This window comes from Corvus moneduloides, chromosome 23 (genome assembly GCF_009650955.1).
Source record: "Corvus moneduloides isolate bCorMon1 chromosome 23, bCorMon1.pri, whole genome shotgun sequence".
Lineage (NCBI taxonomy): Eukaryota > Metazoa > Chordata > Aves > Passeriformes > Corvidae > Corvus > Corvus moneduloides.
The window spans coordinates 1928922-1955588 of NC_045498.1; the positions used below are offsets into that span (position 1 = coordinate 1928922).

Genomic DNA, 26667 nt, shown 5'->3' on the forward strand with positions numbered 1-26667 from the left:
ACCATCCCCCCATGCCCTGGCATTGTGGCAATCACCTGGCAATGCTCCCTCCATCCCTGCCCACAGCCTGAGAACAGCCAAACCTCCTCCATCCCCCCATCCCTGAATCCTGTCACTCTCCATGCCCCCATCCCTCTACCCTCCATTCCTCCCCACAGCCCAGGAACAACCAAACCTGCTCCCACTCCCTGCACCCCATGGATTAATCCTGGTGACATCGCTCCTGTATCCCCAAGCCCCTCCATTTTTGCCCCCCCCCCCCCCCATTTTTTTGCGGCTGCTCTCTTCCCTGGCAGCAGGAGGGGGGTCTCCCCTGCATCCGTCTGGCAGCTCAGCCCCTGTCGCCACGGGGGCATTAGCACCAGAGCTGCAGGGAGCTCCCCGGGGAGAAGTAAGTGGATCAAAGGGTTTTAGCAGCAGACGGCTCCCAGACAAATCTGGATCGTCTTCAAGGCAGCCACTTGCGGCTACAAATGCACTTTCTGCCTGCAGCTCCCCAGCCAAAAGTTTCACACCGCCTTTAGTGCGTTTAACCCCTCGCTGCTCCCGGCCCCGCAGCCAGATCCCAGCTGGATGGGGGCTTGACCTGCCCTGGAGCACATCCAGCCCTGCAGAAATGGCTGCACTTGTCCAGAGACCCCCTCAAAGACGGGGTGTCCTGAGCCAGGCAGCGAAACCGGCTCAGTTCCCCATCCCTGGCACAGCGACAAGGGGGACACTGAGGCACAGGGGTGGGGAGGCTGGCAATGGTCCTGGGGCTACCTGCCTCTCCGTCCCCTGCCCGCACCACCCCCAAGCCCTGGCAGCAGATCGAAGGTGACAGACCCCCCTGTGTCCCCTCCCACGGACCCCCAAAGCCAGGCGGTGCCGGGGGGCAGCTGGGGGGCAGAAGGGCAGGGAGAGGCTCTGCTGGAGGCTGCTGCCATGCATTATTCAGGGCACGAGGATAATTGCTGGAGCCCCTGCTCTGCTCCTTCTCCAGCGGCAGGAGCAGGATTTGGGCTCTGGGGAGGGCTGGGCACAGGGAGGGGGAGTCCCAGGGACCATTGTTGGCCCTGTCTCCCCGGGGTTGTGTCACCACGGGGGTGCCCCAGGGAGGCAGGAGGGGACCCCAGGAATCCTGTCCCTGCTGCGGAGCCACCTCAGCATCTTGGCTGGGGGAGCCCTGCCCCAGACCCCCGCAGCCGGGTACCCTGCTGGCGCCTTGCTGGTTAAACTGGGAGCTTTGGGGAGCCAGACTGGCCCCCCTGCGAGCACTGTCCCCTCCGTGTCTCCCCTTGCTGCCTGGTGGCAGCTGCAGGACCCCACACTGCACAGTCCATACCCCAAATCTCCCAGCCCAGCACCCCAGAGCACTGCACCCCACATCTCCCCATCTCGTGGGGTCATCCCCTGAGACCCACATGGGCAGAGAGAGGTGTCCCTGACCTCGGGGACGGGCACAGAGGTACCTGCCCAGACCCCACTGTGCATCCCGGTGGTAACCCCATATCCCCCCACACTGGGTCCCCACCTCAAATCCCCCCAGTCAGTGACAGTCTCCCCACTGGCATGGGGGCCTGGCAGGAGCTTCCCATTCCTTGGCTGGTGCACGCAGGCTCCAGGAGAGAGGGAAAACAAGAGAGGGTCAGCCAAAAAATCCGCACGGGGGGTGAGCAGATCCTGCCGGGATCCCAGAACTGCCTGGCCAGGAACGGGCAGCGGGAAACCTCAGCCAGGAAGTCCTGGCACGTGGCAGGACACCTGAGAACATGCTGCTGGGAATCTGGGAACCCGGGAATCCTCAGCTCATCGCAGCAAGGAACAGCCCTGCACCCCCAGAGCCGTCTGAGATGCCATCCCAACTGCTGGGGCCGGTGTGCCATGGGGCCAGGGGGGTCAGGGGTTCCCCCCAGTGACACCCCGTAACCCACAGAGCACGGAGGGGCGGGGAGGCAGAGCTGAGCACACCAGCACTCGTGGGCACTGGCACAGAGTCCCAGCAAGAGGGGATGTCCCAGTGCTCAGAGTGCACTGGGCCAACTGGGAAACCCCCCACGGGGCAGGCAGCCGTGCCCCAGTCTTGGCCCCAAGGTGTGGAGCTTTCCCAGGACCAGCTGTGTAGGGCAGAGGCAGTGGGGTGTGGGTATGGGGTTTCCAGCAAGCACAGGAGGTTTCTCAGTGGGTGTTCAGGGTATGGGGTGCACGGGGGGAGAGGGTGCGGGATGGCAGGAGGTGCATATGGGAAGGGGTCCAGGCAGGTGGGGTGCAGGCTGCAGGGTTTGAGGGGCAGAATGCAGGGTACGGTGTGCAGGTTTGGGGGTGCAGGGAGCAGAGATTGGGGAGCACAACACACAGTGAAAGGAGGAAAGTGCAGTTCTGGGGGAACAAGTGCAGGCTTTGGGGAGCAGAGTGAGGGGTGCACGGCATGGGGAGCAGGTGCAGGACAGTGGGAGCAGGCTTTGGGGAGCAGAGTGCGGGGTGCCAGCTGCAGCTTTTGGGGTGCAGGGTGGTGGCCTGGCACGGCACAGCCCTGCCGGGAAGTTCATGCCAAGGACGCAGCCCCTGCGTGCCTGGGGCCGACATTCCTGCCGCTCCCAGCTATGCCCCCCACACCCCACACCCCACCCTCCCGCTCCCCCGGTGCTGCAGGGCCGTGGGTGCCCAGGCCTGTCCCGCCGTGCCCGGGCAGGCTGTGGTGCCCTGCCAGCCCTGCTGCTGCCTGCCAAGCCTGGCACAGCTCCCCGCTGCCGCTGCGCCCGCCCCAGGCACGTCTCCAGCTGCCCCATCCCACCTGCCCGGCACCGCGTCCCCAGCCCCTGCCCCATCCCACCTGCCTGGCACCGCGTCCCCAGCCCCTGCCCCATCCCACCTGCCCGGCACCGCGTCCCCAGCCCCAGCCCCATCCCACCTGCCTGCCCCTGCTCCCCAGGGCTGCCCACGGGGCTCTGCCCAGCGCCGTTGCAGGCAGCTGCCGGAACGTGAGGCACAATGGGCACAACCACAAGGGCGTGGTGGGTCCCAGGGCTGGGTGGGCACTGGGTTCAGTGCGGGCAGAGGGTTCAGCACCCACCCCAGGCAAAGGGGAGCACAGGGAGGAACTCAGCATCCTCCACCCCTCTGCCTGGCACCCACAGTGCTGCCACAGGCATCAGTTGGGAGCTGCCATCCTGCTTCTTCTATTTCCCTTAAAAATATGAAATCCAACGGGAAGCAGAGCCAGTCCCAGTCAGCTCCTGCCTTTCACCTGTGAACTCCACTGCCACACACACCTTCACCACCCAGCACCAACCCAACAAGACCCGAAATGAATCCCTGCGACAGAACAGAGCCGATTTTAACAACCAGCGCCATCACTGCGTTACACCTCGGCAAGGGTGTGAGCAGAAACCCTGAAGAAGAGACTCCTTGTCTTGGCTTTTTTGTTTTCCCTCCAGCTTACAGGTAATAGCCAGGAATGGGCAAACCCTCTTTTAATGGACTCTTAATAATGCTGTAATTTCCCTTTGCACGGAAAGTTTTCCAAACAGTCAAAGATTCAAAACAAAGCAATGATTGTTCCTATTAGCATTAAATTCTACTCTGGGAGAGAGAATAAATCAAGCAAGGGGATTCAATTCAAAACAGAACTATAAAAAATCCAATAATGATTTTTTAATATTAATAAGAAAAATATATTGTTATGCACCCTTAGCATTTAAACTTCTAATCCAATCAGCGCAAAGTGCAGAGATAAATCACAACCACTGAGGAGAAGGGAACAACCATCAAGCAGGCAGCAATAAAATGCTGTCTTACATCCCTGGGACAGGCATAGGTTTGACAGTCTTGAAAAAAAAGCCAAAATTTATGAGTCTGTCGCTCCACAAGCTTATGAATTCCTCCCCTGCATCCCGCACACACATCGCACCTGGGGCAGGGAGGGGACGGTGGCTCTGGCCGGACAGGATGCAGGGAGGGGATGATGGCCGGTGTCCCGGCTGCCCGAACCTGGCAGTGCGGCTGGGCACAGACGGGCACTTGCCCATCTTCATCCTGCTGAAACCCGCTCCCAGCAGCCACCGGAGCTCCAGCCAGCTGTGCCGTGGGATGGGATGGGGCGGGGTGGGATGGGATGGGATGGGATGGGGTGGGATGGGGTGGGATGGGGTAGGATGGGATGGGATATGGTGGGATGGGATGGGATGGGGTAGGATGGGGTGGGATGGGATGGGATGGGATGGGATGGGATGGGATGGGATGGGATGGGATGGGATGGGATGGGATGTCACCCGGTGCCCTCCAAGCACAGCAGGAAGGAGCCACTGCTAAATGAGGTCACAGTATGGTCCTAAGCACGGTCGCAGTCCCGGTCTCCCCGGCTCTCCCATCCTTACAGCTCGCTCTGGATGTTTCCACTCCTGCACTATCAAACACATCAAGAGCCCGGGCAGGCTCCGGGGATGCTCCAAACCTCACCGTGCCACAGCGTGCTGCCCACGCCCCCGGCATTCACAGACGCCGGTGTGGAGCCAGGGGTACCCCGCACACCCCTCGGCTCCCCATCCCCGTGCGGGGGATGCCGGGCAGCCCTTCCCACCCCCGGCTCTGCACAAAAAGCACATGGCCAGCTACCCTCCCGCAGCGCCTGCCGGGCTGCGAGATGCCCCCGGCTTTGCCCGGGTCACAGTCCGGGAATGACCCGGCCAGGCTTCCCACGGCTCACGCTGTGCCAGGCTCCCCGCGGCTCCTGCCGTGCCATCCCCACTGAACTCATTACGGATAACGCACCACAATTCACCCCGGCGCAGCCGGGCTCTGCTCCCTGATTTATCGGCTCCGGAGGCCGCTGCGCTGCCACAGGGGCCAGCACCGAGCCGGGACGAGCCGCGAAAGGCCACGAAACGTGTTCAGAAAGCCTCAGCTCCCGCTGGATTCCCCCAAACCCCGGAGCTCAGCGCTCCTGCCGAAAGCAGCGACACGCAAAGGGAGGGAAATGCCGAGCCGGCAGCGGGAAGCAGCGCAGCACCTGCAGCTGGCGGCCCCAGCCATGCGACAGCCGAGGACAAAAGCCATCTCAGCCATGCAGGGAGTTCCCGGCCGTCTGGCAAACTGCTGACGCCACCAAGCAGGGCGAGAGGGCGTTTGGGGACAGGGGGCCGGACACGCTGCTCCTGCTCGGGAGCACCCCGGGGCCTCATTCCCGCCGGCTCCCAGCTGCCGAGCTCCTGGGAGAGGCTGGGGAGGGGGAAAAGGATTAATCACAGCTATTACAGGGCCAAACCTGACACGTTTTGGGGGGTTCCTGCTCCACTTTCCCTTCAGATGGTTTGGGCAGAGGGTTGGGGAGCAGGTGCCAGGCTCACCCCCAGGCTCCCCAGCTTGGCACCGCATGGGTCCCATGCAGCCAGTGACACCCTGTCCCAGGGTAGGAAAGCTGCCCCCAGTGCCCTCCTGGCACTGTGCAATGTGTTTTAAGGAAAAAGGCAGGGCTGAGGTGGCCATACATCCTCAGTATGGACTGACGAATGTCACTGGGAGCACCGGGATCATGGGCTGCTCCAGCCACACGAGCGGCCCGCAGGCTCAGCCCTCCTGTGGGGCAGCCAGTGAGGCCGAGGAGGGGGAACCCATGTCCTACCACCCCCACACTGCCCTGTCACTGCTGCCAGTCTGGCTGCTGAAGGAGATGCCAGCAATGCCCGGGGCAGCACAGTCACCAGTGCATGTGGCCGGGACTGGAAAGTGCTTGGGGACCTGGGGGGTGGGTGGTGCCACCACCGAGAGCAGTGCGAGGCTTTCCCATCGGGCTCCCAGCAGGACTTGGCACCCTGGCACGCAGCACCCACCCCCTGCACATTCCTTGGGGACCTCAAGAGCACCAGGGCTGGGCATGGAGCTGGCACCGCCTCACGGATGCCCGTCTCCTCCACACCCCAGGGCTGGCCTGGCTGCAGCCTCCTCCCAGTCCCACAGGAGATGAGCCAGACTCCCCGGGAGATACCGCGGCTGCCCCGAGGAGGGCGAGGGTGTGGGCAGTGTCAGGCTGCCTGGCTGTGGGGCTCTGGGGACCAGCATGTGTTCCCCAGCGGTCACTTGCAGCCCGACCAGAGGTACCCCCATGGGGTGGGTGAGCAAAGGGGATTTTGGGGAGAGGGGGGGTGAACTTTTGAACCCACAGGCAGGAGATCAGTGCATTACCTTAACGCGAGTTAAAAATAACCGTCTCGTCTCTCGAAATGAGCCTGTCTGCAATTACAGCTTGGCATGTCTGCTCCGGAGCGTCCCCGCGCTGGCACCGCGCCAGGCGCCTGCGAACAACCCTTGCCTTTCTTCTCCTCCGTGCCACTGCCTCTGTTATTTTGGGGGGTGTTGGGGGGGTGCTGGGGGGGTGTTTTGTGTGGTTTTGAATTGGTGGGGCTTTTTGTCCCCTTCCCAAGTAAATCAAAGGCAGCTGCTCAGTGCCCCAGTCTGGGCTCCCCCCAGCCACAGCCTGCAAAAGCCCCCAGTGCCTGCGCCCCGAAGCACAGCCACGCTGTGTCCACAAGGACATGTTGTCCCCCAAGGTCTTCGAGGACAGGGGGACGGTGCCATCAGCCCACACTCCCAGGAGGGATGTGAAGCGGTCAGTACAAGCCAGCCCACGGTGTTTGAGGGTCCTTCCCGTGCTGCCCTGGCACACCCAATGTCCATCCTCCCACAAGGCATGGGCCGAGCGTACTTGGGGAGCCCAGCACAGCCCAAGCACATGCGAGGGAACACGCGAGGGAACATCGCTGCCTGCACCCCCTGCGATGTGTCCAGCCCCACAGGCAGGGGTCTGTCAGCACCAGGGGATCTGGGTAGAGCCACCCCACTGCCAGCACCTCGGGCTGTTCGGGAAACCTCCTCAGGCTGTTCGGGAAACCTCCTCGGCCCTGCAGGCCCCAGGGAGCAGGAGCTGGGCTGCATCACTGCTGCACCTCTGGCTCAGTGTGTACGAAGTGCCACCAACCCCAGTGGAAAAGCCCAAGAGCTGCCCTGCTCCAAGCCCTGCTGGGCACGGAGGGATGCACAGGGTGGCACAGGAGTCCTGGGAGGGGAAGAATGAGTCCCTTGCTGACAAAGCGGGCACCAGCCACACAAACCCCCATATCCCCCCCATCCTGCTGCTTCCCCCCCACCCCACAAGACACCAGCAGTCCCAGGGGTGGACATCTCCAGCGGGGGGTTGAAACAAGATGATCTTCAAGGTGCCTTCCAGCCCCAACCAGTCTGTGGTTATGATTCTGTGACACCCCACAGCACGCAGCAGCTCGGGATGCCCTGGGATGCTGAAGCATCCCTGCTGGGAGGGAAGGGACCAGCCTGCCTTGGGGGTCCCCGGGCTCCCCGCCCAGCGCCGGGTGCCTCCTCCTCCTCCTCCCCGCAGCGGGTGAAAGCGAGCTTTGTGCCGGGGCTTTCAGTTCCCCTGGCTGGCACCCCGCCAAGGCACCACATAATAATGAACAGATGCTGTCCAAAATGAGCCTCAGCGGCAGACAGGCGAGCCTCCGCGTGTCCTTCCGTAACCCAAAGTGCCTTTCACCTCGGCACTAATCAGGCACCTTCGCCGGGAGCCGGCGGGAAGTGTCAGGGTAATTAAAAGTCATGTGAGCCGGGAGCAGGGAGCCCACCGCGGTGGGTGCGGGGGACAGGAGGGCAGCTGCCTCCCCACAGGCAGCGTCGGGGTGCGGTGGGGTGTCAGGGCAAGGGGAGACCCAGATCCAGCTCCAGAGCATCCCCACGGGAGACTCAAGGGCACGGTGGCTGTGAGGCTGGGGATGGACTCCAGGGACAGAGGGGGCAGCCTGGGGATGGGGGTCCAACCATGCCCAGCCCCTGTTGATGCATGGGGAGGGGAGATTCATCCCCTTCCTGTGGGATCCCTGGGCGAGGACCCAAGGTGAGAGATGTCCAACCCCACTCCTTAAGCCCCGAGGGCCTCCCACTGCCAGCAGCATCCCCATGAGCGTCCCACTGGGATGGGAAGCCTGGCCAAGGAGCCCAGCTCACTCCCAAAACACGCCTGGCCCGACCCACAGCCTCCCTAAAAAATATTTACAAGGCTTTTTAATTACAAAATCCGTGTCCTAGCCCAGGATGCTGGTCCTCCTCCCACCCTAGCACCAGGAAACTGCAGGAGGGATGCACACAGGGATCCACGGCGGGAAGGATGGTGAGAATGCCGGGCTGCAAGCACTCTTCTAGTCCACAGGATCTTAACTGTAGTTTATATTCCAGTGGTTATTAAAAATAAAGGGGGAAGCAGGGGGAGGAAGCTAAGAGCAGAGCAAGCTGTTCATTTGGAGCCTTTCCCTGGGGTTTAATAAAGCCCCACTCGCTTCTGTAGTATCATTTTTATGCTATCATAAAGCCGGACCATTTAGCAGGTTTGTGTTACTTCAGCAGTTAGCGCTGCATGAGAAGCGATTCCAGAAGAAGGGAGAGAGGGGGAAAAAAAAATTAGAAGGCGAAAACCTCCAAAAGAAGAGAGTGAAATGAGGTGGGGAGGAGGAGGAGGAGAGGGGATTCCTCACAGCCACACCACCGGCAGCACTGCAGCACATGGGGGCGGCTCAGGGGGGTGTGACTGGCTCCCCCATCCCTGGGTGAAGCTGGGGACAGGTGCGGAGACCCCAGCTTCACATCCAGAGGGACCCTGCATTGCTGTGGGAAAGGGCGGGGGGGGGTCCCCTGACACGAGGGGATCCCGGGAGCGTTGCACCTGTGGGGACAGGAGAGCCAGGGGGGCTTCTCGAGGAGCTGAGGCAGAGGGGTTCCCCGAGGTGAAGGAGCCGGCCCTACGTGCTCCCCGGGCTGACCGGGCTCTCCTGGCCCCGCGGCTCCCAGCCCAGGGCAGCTCTCCGGGGAGCATCGGGCTCTCCCTGCCGCTGGAAAAAATCTCCATATATGGACAGGATGGGATCCGTGACCGAGCCGAGCCAAACCGCCCCAAGGGCAGCCCTGACCGGCCACCCCCCCTCAGCCGGGGTCCCGGGGCCGTGCCCCCGCCGAGCCCCCCGGTACCCACACCGCTGAGCCCAGCACAAACAGCAGCGAGCCCGATGTGCAGCCCCAGAGCCAGGTCACCCCAGAGCCAGGTCACCCCATCCTCCCTGAAACTGCCCCTTCACTGCTGTGCCACCCCCAGTGGCAGCACCCACGCCCTGGGGGCACTCGGGTTGCCCTCCGCGAGGGGAGAGCCATCCCCATCCGTCCCAGGCGCTGTCTTGGAGCCTCTCCAGCCACACTGGGCAAGGCTCCAGAGGCACTGTCTCCATCCAAGAGGGGATGGGCAGGGGGGCACCAGCGACAGAGCCACAGAGCCAGGAGCTGCTCCCTGGAAGGATCCTCGGGGGCTGCCCAGCAGGGTGCTCCCCCTTGGCCATAGCTCAGGGGTCACAGAGCAGCAGGGAGGGGAAACAGCCTGGTACCCCAAACCCCCAAATCCTCGAGCAGCAATGGGAACTAGGACCACACTCCCACCCAAACTCCATTTCCACACCTTTTTCTCCCTAATTCATTTCCGTTCTGCCCTGCAGGAGGACGGTGGCACTTGGCAGGGGGGTGTCTCTGCATGGCAGCCCCGAGCACACGGCAGCCCCGGCCCCCATGCCAGGCACGGCTGCCACGCTACCGACCCGGCAATAGAAAGGAGGAGGAGGTGCAGGGAGGGCTGGGAAATTAAGGTTTCAGCACTGTCAGAGCCGCATCAAACAGGCATCCACCAGCTGATGGCTTGATTGTTATATTTTGGATGTCAAACCGGAGCAAGCAGAACCCTTTAAAATGCATCAGTGCCGCTGCCTTTCTGACGGAGGGTGTTGGTTTCCCATTAACAAGAGGAAAGCGTGAGCTGGAGCAGAAAACTTCAAGCGCTTTGGAATTGATAAAATAACAACTCCCTAATTAAGCAGAACTGTCAGTCAGCGGGCGCCCGCTGCCCTGCATCGGGAAGCAGCAGCAGCTCCTGGTGCACCAGCCCGACACACCAGCTCAGCCCATGGGGGGTTGCACTTCCCAAGGATCAGCAGCCCGAGCATCCCCCGTGTGCTCTCCATCCGACCCAGACAGGTCCTGGTCCTGGTCCCGATGCTGGGCAGGGCCGAGGTGTTTGGGTTCTGTCCCTCAGTTTACCTCACCATGAGTGATGTGGCTGCCCCATCCCTGGAAGAGACCAAGGCCAGGCTGGATGGGGCTTGGAGGAACCTGAGGTAGTAGGTGTCCCTGCCCATGGCAGGGGTGGAATGGAATGGGCTTTAGGGTCCCTTCCAACCCAAACCATTCCATGATTCTGTGATTTTATGAAACCATGTAATGCAATGCGCAGCCTGGTGGGGAAGGAGAGGCCTGACCCCAAAATGCAACCCCTGCCAACAGCCTTCCCTTCCAAGAGACCACCACCAGCCTGGGGCACACATTCCTGACAGGCACATCCGACACCACAGCCGGGTGCAGGTTCAGCCAGCTGGATGCAGGGAGGGGTCTGAAGGTGCCTCCGATGCCAGAGCAAGGCAGAGAGGGTTTGGAGAAGGCAAGAGTAGGATTTGAACTGTTCAAGGCCAGGTTGAACACAGCTCTGAGCAACCTGGTCTAGTGGAAGGGGATGGGATGAGATGAGCTTTAAGCTCCCTTCCAACCCAAACCATCCCATGATTCTACAAAGTCCTGCCAGAGCAGCAGCACAGCCAATGCCCATGGGGACGCTGGGCCCTCGGCCAGGCCCCAGACCCCATCATCCTGCTCTGTCCAGCACCAAGAGGCTCTGAAGGAACCAATCAAAGAAGCAGCCGAGACCTCGCTCCGACCCTGCCGTGCTGGGCAATGCAAAGCTGTGGCCTTGCCACACTTCTCCCAGGCCTGGGGCCAAGGGACGCAGCTTCCCCAGGGGTCCTGCAATCAGCCACCAGCAGCTCATTGCCACAAAACCGACTGGCCAGTGCTCTGGGGGCTCCCTCGGCAGCCAGGGGAGGGGACACCGAGGGGGTTTGGGGCAGGGGACATCCAGGAGGGACCAAGGGCTGTGGGGGAGGTGTTTAACTCCTGACACGCTGTGGCCTGATGAAACCACCACGCAAAGGAGGTCTCTGCTTGTTACCCTGGGCTGTTGCCAGCCCTCGCACCACCAGCCCCAGCTGGGGACTGGGCACTTGCAGCACCAGGAGAGGCTCCAGGGCACCCCGCTCTGCCCAGCCTGGAGTGCAGACAGGTTGGGCAGGGCACTTCACTGGGCCTCAGCCCAGCTGGGGGCTTTAAACCCCAGTGCAAACAAGGGGGCACGGGAGGCTGCCAGGAGGGAAGCAGCCCCAGCAGAGCAGCCCAGGCAGCAGAGCCACCTGCCCGCAGCCCAGGCAGAGCCCTGGCAGAGGCGCTCCAAACCAGAGACGGGCCAGGAAAGGGGAGAGGATCCCATGATGGGGTGCACACAGGGGAGCCCACCTGAGCAAGCAGCCCCTGAAAACGCCCCTGGTGCCCAACAGCAGCTGGACTCTGAGCCTGTCCTCCCCCTTTGCACACCACGAAACATGAAGCCCCCAGTGACACGTGACTGCCTGGGAATCCCTTCACTCCTCATCCCAGCCCTCCCAGCCCCCAGTTCAGAGCCCTGACACATCTCCAGACCCCATCAGTGCATGTCCCCTGCTGTCCCCACGGTGTGTGAGCATTGGGAGATCCTTCTTCCCCAGCACGCCCAGGGCTGTGCAGGTCTCACCCAGGTGGAGGTTTGAGAGGCCCCACACAAGCACCACTTCCTGCCACCTCCACAGCCCTGACACCCTTCCCGCACCAGGGGGACGCCAGCTGCCCTCAGCCCACTCACCAGGAGTGGGTGCCCAGCCTCCACACAACACCAGCTCCCACAGCCTGGATACAGGTGCCACATAGTCCGGCCTTCCTGCCCCAAAAGAGCCTCGTTTGCACCCAAGAAGGACCCCCGAGGTGGGCTGGATCTGGTTGCCCCCAACGGAGCCAGGACACACGTGCCAGGGCCGCAGGCTGGTGTGGGAGCCCCCGGAGCCTGCTAACACACTAATCACACTGGAGGTGACAGGGCTTAGGGGAGGACTTAAGAGAAACTGGCTCCTTTTTACTGACACCATCTGGACAGAGCCGATCTCTTCCCCCTTTCCAGTGCAGAGCCCAGCCAGAGGGGCAGGGGCCAGGGTGACCCCAGACCAAGCACCCTCCGTGCCCTCACTGGTGCCGGGATGGCCGGTGCCATGGATCCCCAGCTCACAGCGACAGAGGGGAATACTGCCTGCGCCAGGGAATCCTAACGAGCCCACAGTGCCAGCCGAGCGCAGAGCCAGGGAATGCCAGCTTGGAGCCGCGGGGACCGTGTGCTGCCTGCTTGGCCCCCCGGGAGGGGGACGCGGCCTCGGAGAAGGCGGGGGCTGAGGCAGCGGGGACGCACCGGGTAAAAGCCAGTCTGGAGACAGCTGCTTGGGAACAGCCCTCCCTCCGGCTGTCCTGCCGGGCCGGCCACCGGCACGCGGGGACCTGGCACGGCCGGGGTCCCCACAGGCAGGGCCAGGAGAGTTGTGGCAGTGGGGTTATCATTCACTGTACCCCGGTACTCGGGGTTGTCACTCACCGTACCCCGGGGCTCGCACACCAGGGAGAGCCGCCCGCGACCCCGCTGCCTGTCTCCATCCCTCGCCCTGACCTCCCGGGGGACGGCGGCACCGCTCCGACCCTCAGCGCGAGGCCGGCGGGTGACGCAGGGACAAGCTCACCCCGTTCCAACACACAGCACCACGAGACACCAGCTCTCCCCAAAACTTGACCGAGCCCTTATCTCCCCAGCTGTGAGGACGGCGGGGATCCCCCAAGCCTCCCCGCCAGAACCAAGCTCCGGCTGCCCCGGCACAAAGCTCCATGCTCCGGCACACCTTCGGGAGAGAGGGCAGAGTTGCGCTGGGGTTGGGGTCAGGGGGTCAGGTACCTTCCAGCCGGCGGAGCTGTTGCTGTCTCCTTTATCCTTAAAGTAGGGGACGTATCGCACCATCCAGTCGTAGATCTGGGAGAGGGTGAGGCGCTTCTCCGGCGAGCTCTCGATGGCTTTGGTGATGAGGTCGGCGTAGGAGAGGTTGCCCCAGGCGTTGCGCCGGGAGGTCTTGGCCTTGCGGAGCTGCCCCACATCCGCGCCGGGGGGCGGCGGGGGAGCGGCGGCGACTCTGCGCTCCACCGGGGCCGCCGCGTTCTCGGCTCCGTCCCCGCCGGCCGCCAGCGCCGGGGTTCCCCCCGCGCCCCCATCCTCCTCCTCCGCCGCCAAGTCGGGGTGGGGGAGAGGCCAAGTGCAGGAGCGGGGACGGCTCTGCGGCTCGAAATCCGGGTCGATCTCCACCTGATGCGCCTGGAGCTTTTCTTCCATGGTCGCCTCCCCGCTGCCACCCCACAGCCCCCCCCCGGAGTTACGGGCGGTTTCCACCCAAAAAAAAACCCCAAACACACAACAAAAAACCCAAAATCTAGAGAGGGAGAGGAGTGCGAAGGCGGGCTCCCTGCCCGGCTGGAGGGGAGAAGGGAAGGAGGAGCCGCTCGGTGCGCGGGTCCTGGAGGGGGGAGCCCCGAGTCCGGGGGAGCCCCGGGTCCGGCGGCTCTAGGAGGCGGCTGTGCCCGGCGCCGCGCCGGGAGCGCCGAGCCGTGGGACACGCTGCATGGTCCTCGGCCGCCTCTCCAGTCCGGGCCGAAGCGGGGGGATGTTTTTTGGTTCGGATTTGGTTTTGGTTTGGTTTTTACCAGCCGCGGAGCTCCGGAGCGGTTCCCGGCTCGGTAGCCAGCGGGGCGGCTGCGGGCGGGCAGGGCGCGGGGGCGGCCGCATCCATCGGGCTGGTGGCGCGGTCAGTCAGCAACAGATGAACCGGAGCGAGCGGTGGCGGGCGGCATCCTCGGCCGGGGACCGGCGGGCTCCGGGGCCGGGCGGCGGGGCACCTAAGCGGGGAGAAGCGGGACGGAGATGGGGGGAAGCCCTCGGCGCGGCAGGCGCAGTCTCCCGCGGGCAGCCCGGCGCTAGGTCCGGCGGCGCGGCGGAGCCATGCTGGCGGGCGGCACGCACCTGACAGCGCCGGCGAGGGCGGCGGCGGGCGGCTCCCGCCCCTACGCCCCCCCGCTCCGCTTCAGCGGCCGCGCACCTGCCCGCCGCCGCCGCCGCCGCCGCGCTGCCGCCACGGCGCGGGCGGGCCACATGCTGGGGCGGCCGCCGCTCCCTCGCTCGCTCGCTCGCTCGCTCCCTCCTTCCCTCCCTCCGCCGTGCCCGTTCCCGAATGCGGGCGCCGCCGTGACACAGGGGGAGGGCCCGGAGGGGCGGGGGGAGGGCGGGGGAGGGGAGTGCCCCCGCGCCTCGCGGGGCAGCGGCGGGGCGGGACGGAGCGGAGCGGAGCGGAGCGGAGCGGAGAGGAGAGGAGAGCCCCGGCACCGCGCCCCGGCACCGCGCTCCCCCCGCCCGCCCCGGGCCGCGACCCCCGCCCGGCCCCGCCGCGGCCCCACGTGCGCCCCGGGCGCCCCCCATTGTTGCCCCGGGCCGCCGCCGCCGCCTCATTGGCTGGAGGGGCCCGGCGGCCACGCCTCCCGCGCGCGCTGATTGGATGGGCGCCGGCGGGACGCTCCGCGGGCGGGGGCGATGAATGGGGGGAGCGGCCCCGCCCCGCGGGTGACGTCACGGGTGCCGGCTGCATCCGCACGTCACCCGGGGCAACGCGGCCGCGCGGAGGGACACGCCCCTTTACTACGGGCCACGCCCCCGGCCCGCCTCGGCCACGCCCCCGCGGCGCGGTCGGGGAGACCCCGAGCGAGCCCCGCCCACCGCCGCTCGGCCCCGCCCCTCACGGGGGACACGCCCCCTCCGCACAGCCCACGCCCCCCCGCCCACGTTTGGGGGCGATCCCGACCCCGGTCCCGATCCCGATCCCCACCCCGATCGCAATCCCGATCCCAGCCCCCTCGGGGCCTGTCCGGCCCGCAGCCCGCCGGGCCCATCAGCCGGCTGACTCCCCGGTGATGTCCCCACTGGACACGCGGTGACCGTGGGGTCGGACCCACGAAGCCCACCCGGGGCAGGGTCGGATGCCCGCATCCCCCCGAGGCCCAGCAGGGCTGGAGGACAGCATTGTTTCCCCCGACTCAGGCGCGTTGCGGACGCTGCTCAGCCATACACACCCCGGCACCCGCTGGGGATGAGGGTGCAAACCCCTCAGCGTGCACCCACCTGCAGCTCTCACCCAGCGCCCACTGGGACACTCGCCTGATCCCTGCCCCCTGCATCCACCTCGCTGCCTGCACCCCAACATCCCCCTCCTCCTGCATCCCCTGGGGACACACCCCTGGCACTGCACGCACTGGGGACAGGGGTGTCTGGAGCAGCCACACAGTCTGTCCCCCACCTTTGTCCCTTCCCCACCACCTGAGGGACCCTCCTGCCTCACCCTGCCCGCTCTGCCCGTCCCTACTGCAGACGTGTCCCTGCCCACCCGCCATGCCTGGCTGGCCCTGGGTAACGCTGTCACTGAGCTCTCTGCATCCTTCTGGGCTTTGTCACCCTTGGTGCCACCACTTGTTCCTGTAACAGCGTCTTTCATGCCACAGTCACATGCAATCCTGTTCCTGCAGCCCCATTCCCGGTCCAAAGGGACGGCCTGAGGTTACCCAAGCAACTAAGGAGCTGAGGGTTGCAGCCTGGAAGTGCTCGGCCTGACAGCTCTAATAATATAATAAAGTATAGTATAATCTAATAGATACAATATAATATAATAAATATAATGCAATACACAGGCGGGACTTGACAAGTGCTCTGTTTCACAACCCGCGGTGATGGCTGCAGAGGCTCCAGCTGCTCCTGGAGGCACATCCCAGCAGCTGGGGGCTTGGGGGGGGGGTGTTCCTGACCCCCTGCCCGGCAGCTGGGGACCTGCTGACCCCACATCTGCCGGTGCCGCTGCTCCGGGGAGGCTGAGCCAGGCTGGCACCAGAGCAACCTTGGGACAGACCTGACCCCAAAATCCCCTAACCCTACAGGCCCCAGAGTGGTGCCAGCCCCCACATCTCCCTTGCCTCCCTCCTCCCCGGAGCATTTCTCCAGAGATCTATCCCAAATTTCCCTTGCTGTGGTTTACACCCATGACCTCCTTCCCCTGCCCAAGGGCCCGCCCTTCCCTCCTCTCTCTGCAGCCTTTTGCCCACTTGGAGCCCAGCGGTGTTTTTTCCCTCAGTGTTGCCTTTCTTAGTCAAAACCCTCCCACATTTCTCACCCTCTCTCCCAGCCCTGTTTTCGCAGCCCAGCTCCCCAAGGCCGAGCCGAGCAGAGGGTCCCAGCCTGCACAGCCCTTCCCGTTCTGCTCCATGGGTGCCTCTCCCTCCTGGTGCTGCCCCGTTTCTCCCTCAGCACTTCTCCTCCTCCGCTGCAGCAGGTGCCTCCCTGCCCTCACCCTGAGCCACCTTGCCCCTTGGGGATGGCACTCAGAGCTCCCTGCCCACACTGCCAGGTCACCCTGGAGCTTTAGCAGCTCCTAATGCTGCAGAACCACTGGTCTCGCTCACCTGCTGCCTCAGTTTCCCCACCTGCACAGCAGGGCCTGCCCTTGCAGGCAGGGATGGCCTCTGGTGGGGAAGGTGACAGGTTGGATGGCTTTGTGGCTCCTCGCAACCAAAGCTGCTCCTGTCCCACGGTGCTCCCATCCCTGGCTTGCCCAAGGCTCATCCCTGACCTCCTCACTCATCCCCACGCATGTGGAGCAGCACATTCCTGGGTGCAACGGCCCTATTCCCGGGTGCAAGGCACACACAGGTCTGGGATGCCCAGAGGAGGATGTTGAATCCTCTGCCCCCAGCAGCAGCACAGGGCTGGCTTCCAGCCCCTGTTCCCGAGCACCTGGATAATTATCACTCAACCTGCTGGCACCAGGCAGGAGCGTCTCCATCAGCCACGCTGCCACCAGCCCTTCGAGCTGCACCCCCTGCTCAGCCATCACCCCATGCGGACAGATAGGCCAGGGGGCAGAGCTGGGGGCACCAAGCTGCCACATCTGTCCCCCACACCCCAGGGTTCCCTGGTCCCAGCCGCCTGGTGCCAGTGCCAGGTGCTCACTGAGGAAGCTGGGGGTCTGTGGGGTAAGAGCTGGAATTTCAGAGATCTTTCTGAGTCAATGCCCTCTCACACCTCTCAGCTGCTGCTCCAGCCCTGCTTCTCCAGAGGCAGGGATGAGCATGGGCACAGAGCACCAGGGGGAGAGAGCAGGGCAGAGTTGGCAGGGCGGCAGCAGCAGCAGTGAAGGGGTGCTGGGCAGTTGATGCTGCAGGGTCTGGGTACACAAATCTCCGATGGCCACAGTCCCAGGCCTGACAGAGCTCAAATATCATTTGAACAACGCTCTCAAGGATGCACAGGGTGGGATTGTTGAGGTGTCCTATGCAGGACCAGGAGCTGGACTCGATGATCCTTGTGAGCTCCCTATCCATAACTCAGGATATTATGGGATTTTATGATCCTTCCCATGCCAGTGCAGCCCATGCCAGATGCAACTCCCTGCTCCGTCCTTTCCCTGGTGGCTTCCAGCAGCCTCTGGACAAAGGTGTCCAGTGGAATGCTGTGCTTCCCCCTCTCTGCCCATCTGGCCAGGAAATGGGGCTCCTCTGCCCCCCAGCTCTAGGGCACGAACCGATTTGCTCCCGATGATGATGATGAAGCCATTCAACACTTTGGTTTATTGTGTGCAGTTCACACTTCAGGAGAGGGAGGGAAGGGGTGACATGGATGTGCCCAAGTTCGGTAAGGTGCCCAGCACCTCCATGGCGGGAAGGATGAAGCTGAAAGGGAAAACAGGAGCTCAGAGGGGATGGAGCAGGCAGATCTAACACCTCCTGCCCTGCACGTGTGAACTGCTCCTTGCCAGTGAGCGTGGCAGCGAGGGGGGCTGGACCTGCCCTGTCTCACACAGCGCTGGAGCTGTGTCCCCCAGCACTGGGTGCATGGACTGGTGGCTGCTCCAGTGCTCCGGTGCCTGGGGGCTGGTGGAGGCTTCAGTACCTGCTGCAAAACTGGTCTGAGTGGTCGCAGGATGGTGTGAACGGGGGGACCTCCAGCTCCTCAGCATCTGCCACACACTGTTAGGGTCAGGGTTAGGTTTAGGGTTAGGTTTAGGGTTAAGGTTAGGATTAGGGTTAGGATTAGGTTTAGGATTAGGGTTAGGATTAGGTTTAGGATTAGGTTTAGCTTAGGATTAGGTTTAGCGTTAGGATTGGGGTTAGGATTATGATTAGGGTTACGATTAGGGTTAGGGTTAGGAGGGCAGGGGGTGCTGCAAGAGCAGGGTTTGGGCAGAGCTGGGGGATCACACCCCCCCTTCCTGAAGGGAGAGGGGCCAGTTGTGGGATGAGAAGAAGGAGCCACAGGATCAGGAGGAGGTGGAGAGCTGCTGCCCCAGGCATCTCATCACAGACTGGATCCCCGGAGGGCAGGGCAGACTGAGCTCCTTTTCTCCCACAGCCCTGGGCAGAGCCTAGGCTTGTTGTCCTCACCTGGTGCTTGTGTCCCTCCCGTCCCATCCCACCCCTCCCCACCCCACCCCACCTGGTCAGCAGTATCTCCATCTGAACTGTTCCCACAAGAACCCATCATGCACCCTCTACGCGTTCCCCCCACCCCAGACAGACACCTGAGGGCTGCTCTGAAGCCCCCATCCCCTTCACCATCCCAGCAGCTGCAGTGTCCAGGGCAGAGCCCCAGTTGGAAGCAGCTGAGCCATTGCTGGGTCCCTGCAAAGGCTGGGATGGGGGGGAAGTACCAAGGCAGCCCCAGCAGCATGTGAGGCGCCTGCTCTGCTTTGGGAGGCAAAGCCACACGTGCAGCACATCCTGTGAAATGAAAATTCCCCCAAATGCTAATTCGGGCCTCGGAAATGCCACGTGTGACGCTCCCGTGTCGCCTCCTCCCCGGGATGTCGCGGCGCGAGGAGATCTCAAGCGGCGCCTATTAAAAAGTACTTTCACGGAACATAAAGTGGAAGTTAAGTGAAGGAAATGATAAATTCAAAATGAAATATTTTTACTTTCCTGAAATGAACTTCGTGTTTTGACATGATCGGAATAAACATTTTGACACTGCTGAAACAAGAAAGTCAAAGTGATTCTGCGAGGCTTCTTCCCGGGAAAATGGCAGCGAGATCGACAAGTTCCCAGGGAAAGATTTGATTCCAATAAACCCCTGTTTTCTGATGGAAAACCATCCCAGGCAGTGTTTTCCTTCAGCCCTGTGCAGAGAACAGGTTTCCAGGTGAGACCAGTACCTGACTCGCTTCCCAGAACCGTAGCAGAGAGGGAAATCTGCCTTTATCCTGCTGGGAAAGGGAGGGATGGGATGGGATGGGATGGGATGGGATGGGATGGGATGGGATGGGATGGATGCACCGCTGGGCTGGATTCTCCACTGGCCCATCAGGACTGATGCTGAACCCTCAGTCCATGCACAAGGCACAGGTGTCCTACAGCAGCAGGGTTTGTCCCCTCTTCCTGGACATGCTCGAGGTGACACCATGTCAAACCGAGGGCGTCACAGTGGGATTGGATTTCCATACTTCTATTTGGGGAAATTTCATTAATTTTTTTTTAGTTGAAAACCCAAATCATTGCATTCTGAAGGGCTGGAGTTTTGCTGAAAAAACAGACAGATACTTTAGCAATAGTCCCATGTAGCTGATGGCTCCATTTTTCAAGTGATACCAGTTGGGTGGGAAATTTCTGACCAACCTTTGGCAGAAAATTTCCGGTCAACCTTTGGTGCACACTCCAGGTATTGGATTTTGCTCCAGAACTGCATTTAGGGAAAAATCTGTTCTTTAATAATAGTAATGTCTAATGATAGCTTTCAATGCTAATTCTTGGCAGCAATTCCATGTGATTAAACATACCTTTGCTGGCTAGAAAATGGTGCATGTCGTGCAACAAGTTCATGCACCCTCTAATCTCCCCTTCTGGCACAGCCACCGTGGCCAAGCACGAGGGCAGGGAAATCTGCAGCCCAGCACTCAGTTCCCTGTCTCCACACAACCAGGCTGCAGCAGCTCCTCTGGGCTCAGCATCACCCTGACAGCTCACAGACACTTGCCACAGCCCCCGTGCCCCCAGGCAGAGCTCCCCAGCCACCAAGGGAGGACCTCCTGAGCAAGAGGCCTTAGGGGATGTGGTTGATTGCTCACACTGGTGTCCCACAGGTGAGGGCATGAAACCCTTGCCAGAGGCTCAGGTCACCAGCAGGGCTGTGCCAATCTCATTGGAAGCATTTATGGTCAGCTGAGCTCCTTCAGGACTCCCCTCCACTTCCCAGGTCTGTATGGAAGAGGTGCCCCGTGTTCCTGGTGCTGCTGACCTGGAGGAAATCACCAGCACCATCCACCTCCCCCTGTGCCTCTCGCTGGTGACCAAGGACAGATGAGGGAGGTGACTCGTGAGAGACCAGCAGTGACTGGGGGAGGTTGGTGCTGTTGGTGACCAATGTGGGGGTGAGACAAAGGGCCCCCAGCCCCAGCATCCCCGCAGGCACTGCACCAGGGTCCCCAACATCCCTGCAGGATGGCATCCGTGCCGGGGGCTTGGTCAGCCCTGAATTTGGGAGATGGATCCCTCAGACTGATCAGCCACAGCTTGTGCGGTAGCTTCAGCCTCCCTCTGCATGTAGAGGCAGAGCCCTCCTCTCCAGTTGCATGCTAATGCAGCAGCCCGGAGTCCCTGCGTGCTCGCTTCCTAGTTAGGCTCATCTGCCTGAGTGAACTGAAAACTGTTAAACACATTGAGTGTGTCAGACCAGATATTATCAGAAATAAGACTACCTTTCGCTGGCACCCACAGCTCCCAGACACACAGCAAAGAGATATTTAAATCTTTTCCAGCTGTCTCCCATGTTTCCAGAGAGGCTCAGCTCTGACAGGTCTTTTAACCCTTCCCTTCCCTTCCCTGATTGTATTTTGGTTTTCTCTTTCCTCTCCTGGGCTCCAGGAGTCCCCGCTGGCCTGGCCCAGTTCCCTGCCATCCCATCACTCCTGCGGGCTCCTCTCCACCAGCACCAGAGGTGTCTTCCAGTGCCCTCCACCTCGCTCACACATCCCACAGCCATCCCAGTTGGACACAGCGCTGGCAGCCCCAAGTGCCCACATCCAGCTCTCTCCCCTCCAGTTTGGGATCCTCCCCACTTAACTCTGGCCTTCACAATTCAATTACCACCCTGAAGCCTCTGGGCTGCCGGCGCTGTCCCTCCCCACCCCGGCTTGGCCCTGCCCCAGCGCCTCCTCCTCGGCTGCCTTCCCAGAGCACAGACTGAATGCGCCGTTTCACGAGGCTGCCTTGGAGCAGGAGCAGGATCCAGGAGCAAAACCCCGTTTGCACGGCCAGCGTGTTTGAGAAGGGCCATCTGGCCGGGCTCGGTGTCCAAGCCCAATTTGCTGGATGGTTTTGAAGGTCACTGAGCAGGGACTGAAGGCACTTCCATATTTTCTCATAGAAATAACGGCATTTCCAAGGGAGAGAGCAGGAGCACATGGTGGCAGGAAGGACCTGGAGGTTGATCTCACCGTCCCTGCCCAAAGGGGAGGGGAGCGGGACACGGGAGCACAGGCACACACAGACACAGGTGCAACACGTGCACACCTTGCTGACACCCCACACGTGTGGTCTCCTGTGCACACAGGATGCTCCCTGCAAGCACTCACACACACCTGCACCAAGGACAGAGCTCTCCCAGCTGGGAAAGGCTCCATCCCCCAGCCAGGATGTCCTGCTTGCAGCCCCCAGCACCCCTGCTCTGACAAGAGAGCTGAGTTCCCTCTGGAAGCAGAATCCCCCCTCTGGAAGCAGAGCCCTCCTGTCCATGGGCTCTAAGAGAGCACCTTGTGTCCCCACAGCAGCCGGGAGCAGGATGGGAACATCCCAAATCCTCTGAGATCCTCAAAGACCCCTCACTCCAGGTCTTCCCATGCCTTTCCACAGCCAACCAGCCTTGTCCTACTCTGCACAGACTGGGATCCAGCACTCAGCACCCAGCTGCAGTGCTCAGGACCTTCTCCCAGCCACGCTGGCCACTGCATGGGGACCGCCAGGACCAAGGACCAAGGGACAGCACTAAGGGTCCCTGTTGCTTCCCTGGAGAGCCCTGGAGGAGAGCGCTGGGCTGCCACTGCTCCTCGGTGCTGGCCAGGTGCCACATGGCGCCAGCTACAGCCCAGCCACCTCCCTGTGCCCCTTGGAGAGCAAAGGCCCCGGGCAGGAATGAAGCATCTGCAGGAGGCAGCGCTGCCACTTTCGTGGGGGGGGAACGTGGTGTCCCCCAGTGTGTGGGGTGAGGGGTGGGGAAAGGCGTGGGGACAATGTGAGCATGGTCAGTGTCCAGCCAGTTTGGAGCATTTCCCGGTGTGGCCAGGTGACACTTTGCTGCAAGGGGCAGGTCACTGCCACCAAAGGCTCAAACCTGGCTCCTGCAGTGACCAAGGGAGCCTCGCCCAAGCACAGCACCAGACCCAGGTGGGTCCAACACCCCCGAGGTAACCGAGAGCTGACAGCATCCCTGCACCAGCACTGCATGGATCCCGGGAAACCTGAGGGGACGTTGGCCAGGGCCCCTGTGCCCCTGGGATGCGGCAACGGGTTCATGCCCACGCCCGCTCCCACACCCCCCAGCTGGTGCTGAGCGTTCCACTTTCCCCGGGCAGCCCTGCTTGGAGAACAGGAGGTCCTGGCAGGACAGGGCGTGGATGGGGGAGTCCTTCCAGAGGCGAGGATGCAGTCGGGGATGACATGGCCCCAGGACAGCCTGCACCAATGATGGCCTGTGCTGGGGGCACAGAGGGCTGGGTGCTGGAGGGCTGGGGGTGTCCCAGTCCCTCAGGACCCCTCTGTGAGGCAGAGGGCTGAGCTCCATGGCAGGGACAGCCCTGTGGCCCTTCCTGTCGAGCTGGTGTGGGCAGCCCAGAGCCTGCCTGCTGCATGTTCAAAGAGAGGGGATTCTCCTCACTGGGGCTGCCTCCAGCTCACCAAATGGAGCTGAGTCCTGTGCCCAGAGCAGGGGCACCCCAGCCCTGTCCCAGCCCACCTGCACCCGGTGCCCGGTCCCCACCTGGGCTGCACTGTCCCCTTGTGCTGTGTCACTCCTTCCCCTCCTTTTCCCGGTTGCATGGGCAGCCTGTGGATGCTTGCGGAGTTCCTCCTCTGTATCTCCCAGTGCCGTGAAGCCCAGCCAGAGCTTCAGCAAGCAGCAGTGCTGCTGGAGGCATTTCTTGCTTCCAAACCGCACACCTGGGCTTGAGGCTCAGGCCGGGGAACATCCCTCACCTGCCAGACCCCAGCTCGGGGTCAGGGCCGCCCCTCCTGCCGGGAGCCCACCTTCCCCCGGTGGTCCCTGCACCCGAGTGGGAGGGAGGTGCGGTGCCAAGCGCCGGCATTGCCGGCCCGGCTGCGGCACGGGCAGCAGCCCCGAGCGGGACCCGCCGAGCGAGGAGGGGAGCGGGGCGAGGCTGAGCTCAGCGCAGAAGCGGGTGCCAGAGCCTGCCGGGAAGCCTTAGGCGGGTGCTCCCATCTCCGGAGCCTCACCCCGCTGGGCAGGACGCGCTCCCGCTCCAGCCTCCGACAAAGGCACCGGCACAGGGGGCTGCGACCCCCACGGTGCTGGGCGAGGGACTGGGAGGCCACAGACTGTTCCTCAGGGCTGTGGAAAATTACAGACCCTTTTTTTTTTTTTTTAATAAGGGTGAGGTGAGTTTGGTTTTTTTCCCCTGTTTGTGCAGGTATTTGTCAGAGGATATTTTTAAATGAGCTGAAGTCAAGCAGCGCGGGATCCGAACGGCCTGTGCTGCAGCATTCCTGTGGCTCGGGCCAGCGGGGACCTGCTGACCCGGCCGGAGAGGTCGGCCAGCGAGGACGTGCCGTTCCCGGCCTCTGCCCACGGGGAGGAGGAAACTCGGCGCTGTCCAAGAGTGCCGGAGGAGAGCTCAGCTCCTCGGACGCTCCCAGCAGCATCCTCTGCTCCAGTTGCTCAGCCGTGCACAAGGCACCGCTCCCGAGACATCCCGAAAGGCCAGCCCGGAGCGAGCCTGGCCCCCGCCCCGACCGACACGTGGCTCAAAACCCGCAGCCCTGCTCACTACCAGCTCCTTTCCACAGCTTTCCAAACAAACAGCCCGGCCTCAGCCCTCGGGTCCGGGGTGGGAGGTCCCACCCTGCCCAGAGGGACCCGGTGGATGTGGTCACCTGCTCCCTGACAGCCTTGTGGGGCGGGGATGGCCGGGTCAGTTCCTGCTGCTTGCCTTTTGCTTCCAGCCTGCAGGATTTGCAACCTTCTGCCATCCCCAGCCCCTCCTTTCCTGCCTGCCTCAGTTTCCCCCAAGCCTGGCGTAGTTTGCAGGAGAGGGCAAGGGGCCATGGTAAGGTGGGCTCTGCTGGAGCAGAGGGGTGACAGGGGAGCCCCTCGTGCAGGACCCCCGGCGCTCCTCCTCACTGCACACATGCTCCAGCCCATGCTGACCCCATGCAATCCCCTCTCGAGCCCTGGTGGGTTCCCAGCACCGAGATACACAGACAGGTACCCCAGGACCAAGGGTGGGTTGAGCATCTCATAGGCCAGGGAAGGGTCAGGTGGACCCCACGCTTCCTGACCCAACCTTTGGGAAGCGCCGCCTCCAGCCAGACTCGGATGGAATCCTTCTTGTTGGATTTGAGCCCGTGTTCCTCTCTCCACCCGCCCTTCTCCCACGCAGAGGGATGGCAGCCAGGTATTTCTGGGGTTATGGGCTCCAGCCAAGGGCCAGGAAAAGTGGGTGCCATGGGCACCATGTCCTGCCCTGTCTGGTGCTCTTTCCAGTCGTGCAGCCATGGGAAAACCCTTCCTGGTTTGGAAGGGTGCTGGAGTCACTGCCCTGCTGAGGTGGTCATGATCATCCTGGAGGGACAGAACAAAGGGGAATGGCTTCCGACGTACAGAGAGTAGGTTTAGATGGGATATTGGAAAGAAATTCTTAGTTGTGAGAGTGGTGAGGTGCTGACACAGGGTGCCCAGAGAAGCTGTGGCTGCCCCATCCCTGGAAGTGTCCAAGGCCAGGTTGGATGGGGCTTGGAGAAATCTGGGACAGTGGAAGGTGTCCCTGCCCATGGCAGGGGTTGGAGGTCCCTTCCAACCCAAACCAGTCTGGGATTCTGTGATTCCATGAACTCTAAGCACCAGTGAGTGTGGGATGAACTGTTCTGTACCAGGTAAATCTGGATTTAAATACTGCAGCACCGCTGCCCCGGGATAAAGAGGGAGGAACTGGACTGCTGTGGACAAACTGGTTCAGCAGTTGAGATGGGAAGCTGGCAGGGAACACCTGCCAGAACACCTGCCCTGGCACTGAGCCTCCCCCTCAGCCTCTCCTGCCCTCTCCAGCAGCTGTAGCAGCACCCGGGCCAGCAGCACTGAGCCCCTGCTTGGCAGATGATCTTGCCCTGGACCAAGCAGAACACCATCCCCACTCCTCCTCGTGACAGCAAATGGGCTGAATCACTCCTCCACCTCCTGTGCCTCCACCTCAACACTCACGTGCTCCCTCATTTGTGTCAGACGACTTCAGGATGTGAATCCCCAGGAAGACCCCTCTCTGTGAGCAGGGTTGCCGTGAACTGTGTCCTCGCTCAGAGGAAACCGTCATGAGCTCAGGCATGGGCAGCTCCCAGCTGGTGGCACAAGCCAAGTGGTCAGTCAGGGGAGAACCACAGAATCATTACGGTTGGAAAAGACCTCCAAGACCATCAAGCCCATCCTTCAACCAAATCCCACCATGCCCACTGAACCATGTAACAAAGTGCCACATCTGCTGGTTTTTGAACTCTTCCAGGGTCAGTACTCTACCCTGGTCATCCTGTGCCAACTCCTGACCACTCTTTCAGCAGAGAAATTTTTCCTAATATCCAGCCTGAACTTCTTCTGGCACAACCTGAGAACTGCCACGTTTCTCTCACAAAAAGCAAAGCAAAACCCCACCCATTTCCTTATTTCTCGCAGTAGGACGGATCTGACAGTGCCAGTGCAGCCTTGTTTAGGGTTACTGGCACAGCTGGGGTGGAACCCCACATCACAGTCACTGTCCCCTCCCCTTGCAATCCATTTCACACCTACGTGATGTCCCTACACAGCAGCAGCTGCCCCACTCCCAGGAGATCCCAGCACGTGGCCAGAACCAATTGATGGGTCCAAACGGGGAGCACTGGGAACTGGGTCCTGCAGATCATCTGCTTCACCATGTGAGAGTTACAGGCAGCACAGAGACACCCAGGGTTCTGAAGGAGAGCAGTGGGAATCTCTGCAGGCCTTTGGCAGGTGGAGAGGACACCGGAGAGGAAGACACCAATGGGTTGGAGCTGCTGCAGGCGGCATCCGAGCCCCCAGCCAGGGATGGTAACGGTACCGCGCTGTGTTCCAGCCTGCGGAGCTCTGCACAGCCCCCCAGCCCCAGCCCGCAGCACAGCTGCTGTCAGACCCCCAGGGGTTGCTCAGAGTTACAGGACCCCAGTCTGTGCCGGTTCAGGGGGACACTGTCACTGCAGCTCCCGTAACAGCGATGGGTGTGGCACAGTGGGGAGGGGGGCCAGCACTGCACCCCCACAGCCTCTGCTGAACTCGCAGCATTAGCTCTAAATTAGCTCTAAATTGATGTCAGAGGTTGTTCATCGACCCCCTGG

General features: G+C 62.2%; 1 protein-coding gene across 1 annotated transcript in view; it reads right to left on the reverse strand.

Moving 5' to 3' along the window:
- The window catches only part of FOXO6 (forkhead box O6), a 33772-nt gene extending 19745 nt beyond the window's left edge, over positions 1–14027 (reverse strand). The window contains exon 1 of the mRNA XM_032132383.1: positions 12926–14027. Coding sequence (XP_031988274.1) covers positions 12926–13354 — 429 coding nt within the window. The 5' untranslated portion in view covers positions 13355–14027. The remainder of the gene's footprint in view (positions 1–12925) is intronic.
- Positions 14028–26667: the final 12640 nt, after the last annotated feature.